The sequence below is a fragment of the Monopterus albus genome, unplaced genomic scaffold (assembly GCF_001952655.1).
Source record: "Monopterus albus unplaced genomic scaffold, M_albus_1.0 scaffold52.1, whole genome shotgun sequence".
Taxonomy (NCBI): Eukaryota; Metazoa; Chordata; class Actinopteri; order Synbranchiformes; family Synbranchidae; genus Monopterus; species Monopterus albus.
Window position 1 is genome coordinate 3,308,909 of NW_018127932.1, and position 10,434 is coordinate 3,319,342.

General features: G+C 42.2%; 1 protein-coding gene across 7 annotated transcripts in view; it reads right to left on the reverse strand.

The window, feature by feature from the left end:
• ehbp1 (EH domain binding protein 1) overlaps positions 1-10,434 on the reverse strand; it is a 124,285-nt gene that overhangs the window by 22,946 nt on the left and 90,905 nt on the right. For all 7 annotated transcript variants that reach the window (XM_020601649.1, XM_020601648.1, XM_020601651.1 and 4 more), the window contains one exon: positions 8,869-8,992. In XM_020601649.1, coding sequence (XP_020457305.1) covers positions 8,869-8,992 — 124 coding nt within the window. The remainder of the gene's footprint in view (positions 1-8,868; positions 8,993-10,434) is intronic.

Below are 10,434 nucleotides of genomic sequence, written 5' to 3' on the forward strand. Positions count from 1 at the left end.
GCAGTTTGTAAATGGTGGACATATATATATAGTTCTGTATTTTTTATTTCCTAATCTACATTCCTTTTTCTTCTTTGCAGACTCTTTTTTTCTCTCAGCCTTATCTTGTTTACTTGTTGCCTTATATAAGAGCATTGTACGTGCACACGATGTGTTTGGCAGTTTGCAGCACAGTCTGTTGGACCGGCTGCTGCATGAGGTCTCAGGCAGGGAGGCGGCTGATGAAAGCACAGGCTGGATGCTCCAATAAGGAACAGATTATCATAAGTGGCCATTGTCCACCTTCCCGTTCTCTCCAACAACTCCCCCCATTCATTCTCCATTTACTCACCCCTCTGCTGAAAATGTTCATCAGCCCCATTATTGGCAGGCTAAGAAAAAAGAGGGGTGCCTGCTCCAAAGAGACTACAACTTCAACTGAATTAGAGGAAGTGAACAGGAAGATTATGTAAAAAAAAAAAAAAATACTACAGTGACAAAACAATCTTTGACAGAGGGAAAAAACTGAAATATCACACAAAAAAATGAGGTAGGTCATAATTATTCCTGCTCTGATTTACAAATAAATGTAACCTGCACATCTCTGGGTTGTGGTGACCAGCTACACTCCCTTCCTTCCATCTCAACAAACTCCCTCCCTCCCGTTGACTCCATCCACCCAGTTCGTTTTATCTGAAGATTCTCAGACAATGCCCAGAGGATCCCATTCCCTAATCTTCCTAAAAATCCCCCTTTCATCCCCACTGTTAAACAATGTATGAAAGGCTGAAACGGAGCCGGAGAAAAAGGGGGGAGGAGTGCCTCCCATTCCCTAATCTTCCTAAAAATCCCCCTTTCATCCCCACTGTTAAACAATGTATGAAAGGCTGAAACGGAGCCGGAGAAAAAGGGGGGAGCAGTGCACATCTGGGAGTTAGGGTGGTGTCACTGCGCTGGACCTGTGGGGGGAGGGGGGGGGGTTGCAGAAAACTTACAGGAGGCTGGAGCTCAGCATTGGTCGCTGGTGCAGAGTCCTTGCAAGTTGACAAATTAAACTGTTTTGCTGCTCAAACATTCAAATGGCCGAGGAGATTAAGGGCATGAGCGGGAATGGGAGTATGTGTGTTTGTGTGCGTGTTTTGTGGGGGGGTGCTAATCTTTGTTCTGACACATTTGAACCTTGGAGTCGCACAACACACAAAGCTCAAATCCTTTGTTTTGTCCCCTCAAAGGTGAAAAGAGGCAGTGGGTTTTAGAGGAGTGATCCCTAGATTTCTTTTCTTTCCCACAGGGAAGAACAGTGCATTTGCTCCTGAAGTGAATTCAAGATGACCACAAACACATTTCACTGTGGTCTAATACAAAACCATTCGATTGAAATTGAGTGCTCTTTTCGTAACCTCGACAACAAGAAGAAGAAAATGACCAAAGGCTTCAAAAAAGAAAGCATCTTCTCGTGGCTCTGCCTATCGCAGTTGCCATGAGCTTAGCTTACGAACTGGGTCTGTGATTATGGATAAAGAATAGTCACAATCTCTCGCTTTCAATTATAATTTAAAACAGGCCAAGCCTCCAGCAGTCTGTTTATTTTCAAGTCTACCTTTATTGGAAGATTCAGGAGGAGAGCAGCGTGTGAACCTTAATGCCGATTCAGTTTCACAAGAAGGAGAAGAGGAACATTTTCTCAGGCCAACAAAGTAAAATGGTGTTAGGTATTTTTAGTCAGATAGATATTGGATAGATACTTTATGTATTAGAAATGTTTAGTGGAGATAGGATGTCTAGTCAGACTGTTAAATGCTTAGTCATGCTTATGAGTTTCTACAGGGTACATCTGGTCAAGGATAACTAGAGAGAAGAGTTGATGACTGTCAGCAGACAGGGTGTTAATATTATTATAATGACGTGTATAACTGTAGCCTTAGCCATAATAGGTTCTTATGTTTAAGCCACGACATGTTACTAGAGGTCGTGAGAATGTTTTTAGCTACACACCACTTAACCAACAGACATACACATTCACACATTGAAGCGTGTAATGTTAATTTTACCTGTGATCCTTTGAATAAATCAGCACTGTTTTGTAGTTACTTGGACTGTCTTGTCTCTCAGAGTCAGTATGGTAAAAAGTACCGGGTACAACAATGGCGATGTATGCACAGTAGCAGAGAGGCTTAACCTGGATGTCCCTTCTTAATGGACATCAAATATACCACTCATTCCGGTATGTTATCACGACTCACAAATATGCATATGACAAATGGAAAATAAATCTGGCACTTGCATTCAAAAGACAGAAGACACTCAATGTAAAAGAAATAAAAGACATGATAAGGAAAAAGCTGATGAACCTTGTCTAAGTAAAAAAAAGATAAAATCTCCCAACATTAGTGTTTTAGTATAAAAACTCCCCTTTTCTTGTTGAGCTGCAGTGGAAAGATGAAAAAGTTGTAGCTTTGAAAGCTATTTCTTTCATATACATTCAGAACAGCTTTGAGAAGTATTTTTGAATAGAAGGACTGAGTTTTGTCCATTAACACTTCTATTGACAGCACATGAGGAAGGTGCAGCAGGAGGAATTATTGCAACAAGAAAAACCGGTTTCAGTATGTTTGCAGTTTGGAGGTGCAAGATACCTGAGCGTGTAATGTTAATTTTACCTGTGATCCTTTGAATAAATCAGCACTGTTTTGAAGTTACTTGGACTGTCTCGTCTCTCAGAGTTAGCAATGGTAACACGAACCAAAAACCAACAATGGTAAATGGTCTTATACTTGTGTAGCGCTTTTCTACGCTTTTACACTACTCGGCCATTCACACTCCCAAACACTCACATATTCATACACCGGTGGCATCACCGAGAGCAATTGGGGGTTCAGTGTCTTGCTCAAGGACACTTTGACATGTTGACTGGACAAGCTAGGAATTGCACCGCTAATCCTCCGGTTAGGAAACGACCCGCTCTACCTCCTGAGCCACAGCTGCCCCCAAAACAGAACTGTACAACGTAGCACCTGAAAAACAAAGTGAACCCCGATTAAAGCCAACACCGAAACCTCTCTCCCTCTCTCTTTCAGTCTGTGAACTGGGGAGGGTATTAAAGCCTGAACACTTTTTTCCTTCTCTCAGTGCTGAAAGATTAGACTGGTTATCCCATTAAAGTTGGTAAAATGCCATTCTTGTGTCTTTAAGCTTTTGTATAGGAGGTCAAGATGAGTCTGCCTGTGCTTACAAGGCGGGCACGAATGTAATCTGCCCAAAGTTACAATAATTAATGTTAAGCTTCTTCAGCAATATGTTTATGAAAGAACTGGACCTGATAATATACTTAAAGCTACACACGCTGTTTGTGTGATGAAACAAGACAAGGCAGGACTTTATGTGCATGTGGGTGTTTGTGTATGGAAGTCCTCATGCCACTCACGTAGTGCAGCTTAAATCAAACTATAAGCTGATGCTGTCACAATGCTGGGATAGGAACAACAAGCATGGGGAAAAAGCACGAGAGGCCAGCTCACGTGATGCCAAAGCAATATAAACATTACACACACAGTGACTACGATGCCCGTACCTCATCACCATTGGTGCTACAACTATGTAGAAGTACAGGATCTGTGAGAAATGGGAAAATAGCTTTAAAATAAAGAAGTTAAAACGCAAATGTTGATTCCAACTTCAAAACATGAGGAATATTACTACAACAGTGCACACACTTTATAACACTGCTGACATGCGAGTACAGATTTAGAAATGCACCAAAAAAAATCTTCCAGAAACATATTAGAGCAGTTGATCATAAATCACTTAATCACTGACAAATAAAACTGGACAATTAAAATGATAAAAATGTGCCTTAGTTTGGACAAGAACTGGACAATTAAAAGGATAAAAATGTGCCTTAGTTTGGACAAGTGAGATTTAGAGCCACAGGTTGAGCCGTTCACGTTCTGCAGTCCTTCACACAATCACAGTCCAGGTTAACGCAGACTGCAGCTGTTCCCAGTGTGAAGGCTTTTACAGTCCGTTCAGTCCCTTCCTCAGATACTGAGGGGGATAGGCTCCATGTGTAAAGTATATTAAGCTCTTGCTGGATCCCTTCTTGTGCCATTCTCCTCTTGTCGACTTGCAGACACAAAGACAGATTAAAAGGAGCGTGCGCCATAAAAACCTGTGTCAATCTTATCAGCTTTGAGTGCAATTTTTAAACATATGTTAATCTGGGAGAGCTAAAACTCATTCTCTCCTCTCTCTGCTTGTTTATCTCTTATCAAATGCACAGTAGGTGAGGGGCAGCTTTGCAGTGCGGCTAAGTGCCATTATTTGGATAATTGCGTCCATTGTTGCAGGTTATATAGCTATTTGAAATGGGAGGTGTGTGTAAATAGGTGCAAGGGCCAGGTAGGGGGTGGCTGAGATATATTCAAAAACGGGCCAAGGGATTTTCTGCAAAGGCTACATGATGCATTTGAATGCTTTGTCATACCTAAAGCTGAATATTCAATAAGGTGTGCTTGATATGTTTTTCTGTACAACAATACATTTCAAAAAATAACAACACCAAGGTCAGAGGGATTACATACATCAGTAGAAACACAATAATGATGAACAGTATCTTAATTCTACTGAAAATGAGCTCAGATATAAAATACATATTAATGATGCAATCAAAAGCTCAAGCTTTTCAATGTGTGCAAGCTGTTTAGGGCACTGTGAAAGGAGGTTGCATGATACTTTAACATTTCATAGCCTACAACTGTACAGACAGCCTTGTAATCATAATCAGAATGAATAACTTATATGTAATGTATACGCATCTTTAAAGACTAAGTCATAAAATCAATAAAGTTATATAAATATTCTGTCTGTTGGAGAAGGTGAACATTCGCCTAATGTTGCAAGTATGAAGGGCAGTGCTCTCAGTGGTGCAAGAATAACAAGTTCATTAGTCAAGGGGGGGCGCCGCAGGAATTCAAATTCCCCTCCCGACCTGTGCCTTGCCTCCGATTGGCTGGCTGCATCGGCATGGCGAGACTCATTAGAGCCCAGCAGTAATTAAGAGTTGTTGGAAAGTGAATTCTCCACCCGCAGATTAGAAAATTAAACTATTTACTGATTACATATTAATAGAAAACAACAATGGCGCTTGCCATAAGCTTGGAAGGCAACCAAGGAATAAATCTGTGTACTTAATTACCATAAACAATGGGGGCATAGAAATGGAGTTTTATGCGCACTCCCTCCTGTAATGTGCCTGATATCAGAAGACACTTGACAATTCTTGTTCAATTATCTCTATTATTTAATGTGCTGTGAACTGCCTCTGAGTAAATAAATTAACCACCCCAATTACTTTGGATTCATCTGGGGAGGGCCACGGCGTAATAGAAAATGCAGCAAAATGCTGCATTGTGCCTAAACCAGGGGAGAGACGGGGGAAGAGAGAAGATGTGTGGAAAAAGAGGAAAAGAAGGGGGAGCAATGGTGGCAGAAAAAAGAAAAAGATTCTCAGGGATAAAAAGAACAAGCAAATAAAATGTGCCGCAGAGAAGCAGGCACTAAGACAGAAAGAGAGAAATACTGGACTTGGAAAGCACAAAAAGGTAGAGGATAAGTTACATAAAACAGGAAGAATAAAAAAGAATTTCAAAATAATTCTTTGTGGCAAACATAAAGAATGACACATTTTTATACCGAGATGAAAATAAAGAAAAACAGGATGCAGGAACGTCAAAGTAAAAGCATGTGATATTAAAGCACAGTGGACCTTTCCATGTTTGTGCTGATGGAGCAGTGAGATGAACAGTCATGTGTCAGTTGGTCAGTCTGGTCACATCTGGCTACTGGTCCTGCAGCGCTGTGCACTATCACAGCCCCACTGCCCACTGGGCTCATCCAAATGTATCTCCAGAGGTCTGAATCATACGATCCCATGCACTGCTATGATCACTCTGTACATCTCCTCTTTATACAGTCTGCTCTTTGTCTATGAACAAAACTGGCTGTGTGTAAAACTGTTAATATGGGAATAGTCATTGAAATGGTTACTCAGTGCTTCAAAAAGCATCCAGTTCTAAAGCACAGGTAACCTCTAAGTGGAAACTTGTTTTATAAAGACATCTGTATTTCTCTCAGTGCATGATGAGCAGCTACAAACTCCACTCTGCACTATTTGCTCTCCGTCACATCCGGTCTTTACTGCACTCCTACTTGCTCTTCTAAAAGACCCTCTGGACATTGGCTTGTGGCTGATGCAGTATAAAACATCAACACTGGTTGGTAGCTGGTGGAACTTCCTCACAATGTTCCTTGGTAAAATACAGGCACCAGTCAGATGTAATGGATCAATACCGGACGCTTTGTTTACAGCCAATCAGCCACAACTTCAATCAGACATTCAGGGTGCAGAGAAAAATATCTATTATCTATGACAGCCTATAGAAAGGTGACCCGAGTACTGAGGTGATAAAGGTTACTGTAGTGACCACCTGTCAGTGGTGCATCTCGCTCTGATGCCTCGAGACCTCAACCTAAAGGCACAATCTATAACCTATTGGATGAGTCTCTGGGATAAGTGCTGCAAAATGAGATATGGGAACAGAAATGTACTTTCAGGAAGAGAGCAAGGTGCTCGACATCAGTCTTTCCTTACTGCTGCACTGCAATGCCAGTGTGGAATTGGTACCAATTTGAAGGTGCCCTAAATATTGAATGATAAGTCACAGCTAAGCATGGCCTTCATAACATGCATATTTTATGACCTAGCAGGCTAAAGAGACTTTCAGACAGGACGTAGTGCACACTACGCTCCACTATGGATCGCGTTCATTTCTACTGTATGTGTTGCGCGGTGCAAGGTCGCACGTGCTGTCCCTGTGCACTGCGCTGAAGTTAAAAAGAAAAGCTCAACCTGGGTGCAGCGCTGTGTGACAACATCACGTTGCGTCCAATAGCAGAGAGCCTGACAGACCACAAAGAAAATGGAGACACCGATTTTGGTGGACCCACACCCTCTTCTTCTTCGATCGTCTCCTCCTCTTCATCAACTAAAGCCAGAGCTTTTTGCTGACATGTAGATAGGTACATCGTGCAACCAAGTCCACTACTTGAGAAGTAGTTAATATTAGCTAGACACCTCCTGGAAAGCTTTTTGGTCACCTAGCAACTGGTGCCCAACATGTGCGCGATTTGTGTGTGTGCATGCTCCTCCCCCTGTGCCACGCCCAGCCCCTGCGGCGAGCACAGCGCATACCGTATGTGAAAGCCCTTTATTTCTACATGTTTCGTTGCTTTTTCAATTACTGACAAACTATGGCACTTGAAAAAGCCAAAGTTCTATACGGTATATACACAATACTGCACCACCTAGTAGTCGGCGTATTGACTTCTGGAAACCACATTTTCTCAATTTCAATCAACACTGACATTATAAAGGGGCTGAAAGGCAACTGAGGTGAATTTCTCTTCATGATATACTTCCATTATTTTGTGTTCACCTTCCCTGTTGTCATTCTCTTCCTTTTCTGGTAAATCATATTTTTCAGGAGGAGACCGCAGATTTATATAATTATATAAAGAGAAATCTTTATGGCTGAAGGTGTGTGGAAGTAAATAACCCGGCGCCTTGCTGGACAGCAGCTGCGTTATCAGTGGGTGAAGAAGAAGAAGGAGAAACAGTCCTTCAGATTGACACAATGGCATGTGCTCCAACAGGGAAGAGGGCACAGAGGCAAGACAGGAGGTGAAAAGGAGGAAAGCAAACACAACAAATGAAGGGGAGATAGCCTCACTATCATGACCCAAATGGGATGAAGAAGGTGAGCACAATTCCCACTGCTCCAGCTTCTTTTTATAAAAACCATCTTTTTTATCCTCCCGCGTTTCCTTTTGAGGAGTCTGGGGGCTAAATCCACCGAGTTAGGCACTGATATATCAGAAAGAGCATGAGAGGTGCTACTAAAATACTACAGTAAATATTGAATCTACACTTTCAGGACATTTGCAAACATCAAAATTTTACACTTCTGGAACCATTCTTGGGACAGGAATGAGATGGTGTAGTATCACAAATGGGATGCTATTCTCCAATTTCAGTTAGGGACTTAACGGAGCCAAGGCCTCTTTTGGCTCGGCACACTGTCTCATGTCTTAACAAGGCTTTACCCCTGGCCAAATCTTAAATAAAAACCTTCCGAATCCAGCTCTGTACGCCAAACCAGACTGCACTTTGTATGCGTGGGTGTGTAAGCATTTGCGTGTCTGTCGTGGATGTGTGAACTGTGTCAGCGCTTGTTGTGTTGCCTTGCGTTTTTTCCCCCGATTTCTTTGCCTCTCCCTCTCTTCTCCCTTTAACTCACCCCCGTCTTTCCTTATACAGCATATCAATGAAGGCCAGATATGTACTAGGGGAAGGAGGGTGTATGTGTGTGTAGCTGTGCATGGCTGAGCACACTGTTCAATAGTGTGGAGGCTGGCTGGCTGGGGCCGCGGCTGGCAAACAGCTGCAGCGGAGACTTCGGCTGGGGCTCCGCTATCGCACCCAGTTATCGTTTCCCCCATGAAGGGCTCCCTTATCACCCCAGCCCAGAGAGGTCTCCCTTCTTTTCCCATCCCCAAGACACACTCCCCCTCTCTCTCCCTCCACACCCACCCATCCCCTCCCTTCTCCACCTCCTCTCTCACCCCCATCCCCTCCTTTCATATCCACCCAGCGCGCCGTCGCACAACATTCAACCAAGAGGGAGAAGGGGGGGCTTCAAAGATTCTCTCTCACACAACTGCACACATAAATACACACACACACAAACTCCCCGAGTGTACATACGTGTGTATGTGCGTGCATACGCTCAATTTGCCGAAACAGTTTTTCCAGTGTAATTGGGCTTGGGGTACCTGTGTCCATGAGATAGCGCAGCCTCTTCTCCACGCGAGCTGCTCGGGCATCTATGTGCCTCTGCTCGCTCTCCAGCGCAGACAGTTCCCCAACCACATACTGACTGGTGTCTTTGAACGCCTTCTGTCAACCAGAGAGAGAGAGAGAGAGAGAGAAAATGAGAGAAAAGGAAGAGTAGTGCGATACAGCATTAAACAGAGGGAGAGAAAAAAGGACAGAGGGATGAGAGAATGGGGGATGAAATACAAAGATGGAATGAAGCAAAAGGTGATGAATGGACAAAACGAAGAAAGGACGAGAGTGAAAAAAAAAAATAAAGCAAGAAGTAGGAGTGAAAATATATTAGTAGATGTGTAGTGTTGCTACAAAGAGTCTAATTTCACAACAGATAATACACATAGCTAGTGACTAACTGTTGCTGCGTCTTGTTTCATCCGTGCTCTGGTATTTCTGAATTCCTCTCTCAACTTCAAAACCACTTTAAAGCTTTATTGTTGCTTTATTTATTATCTATATTCAGAAAAGCTTTAAATAACTGGATTAGAGTACTGTGAATGAAGATGTATCCAAGTGACTATCAAGGTAACACTTGGGAATGTAAACTTAAAGCTGTTTGTCATGTTACTAATCAATAAGTGACTAAACTTAAAACACCAAACTTAAGCATAAACAAAGCACATGCAAATGACCTGAATCACAAAGTAAATAGAGCCATTTGGTATCATTCTGAATCACTGCTCAACCAAGGCTCAAACAACATCCAAAAGCATTCTGTATTAGTGGGGATCTCTCATTTGGTACTTACCTGGTGTCCCTGTACTTTTTAATTAAAAATGTACAAGTATCTCATTAAACTAAACACTGTTGTTCACCACATACTGTGTCTCATTCACTTAACAGGTTTAAAAATGGCTTCCTGTTCTGAGGATTGAACGAGGAGAGAGGGACAGCGAGATTTAGACTGTCATCAGCCTAAGAGGGTGTAAACTGCAAAATGTGATCATCACTGAATATGGAAAAATAATATCAGATTCCTTCAAACAAATGATCTCACAGTACTTTTCCTTCCTGCTTTCTTTCCATATACAGAGTCTATATTTCTACCTATGTGCATTTTTGGATGATTCACTGCTAAAAGGTTTAAGATGGAAACTGTTTTTGCCCACCTGCAGGTTCAATGTCTCCACAGTCCTTTTGCCCGAATCTTACAATCAGCTCAGTTTAAATACACACATACAGACACACTGCCATTTCAGTTAAGTCTTTCTTCCAACTTCTCATACACACAAACACCAGCCACTCCATAACTATAAATACTTGGAAACACAAACACTCACAAATACACACTCATAAGCACTTAATACACACTCCATTTCTGACCCCTCTTCACCTCTGTCTCCTGGCTGTTTGCTATTCTCCAGAGAAACTCCTCTGAGTGGGGAAAATGTTTATTCAAATTCACCACTGAGGATGCATCCGAAAAGATATCTCCATTTTATTGCTGATGCACTTCATTTTTCTTAATGGGAAGGTGAACTAGTGAGCAGGAGAGAGAAAGTTTTTTC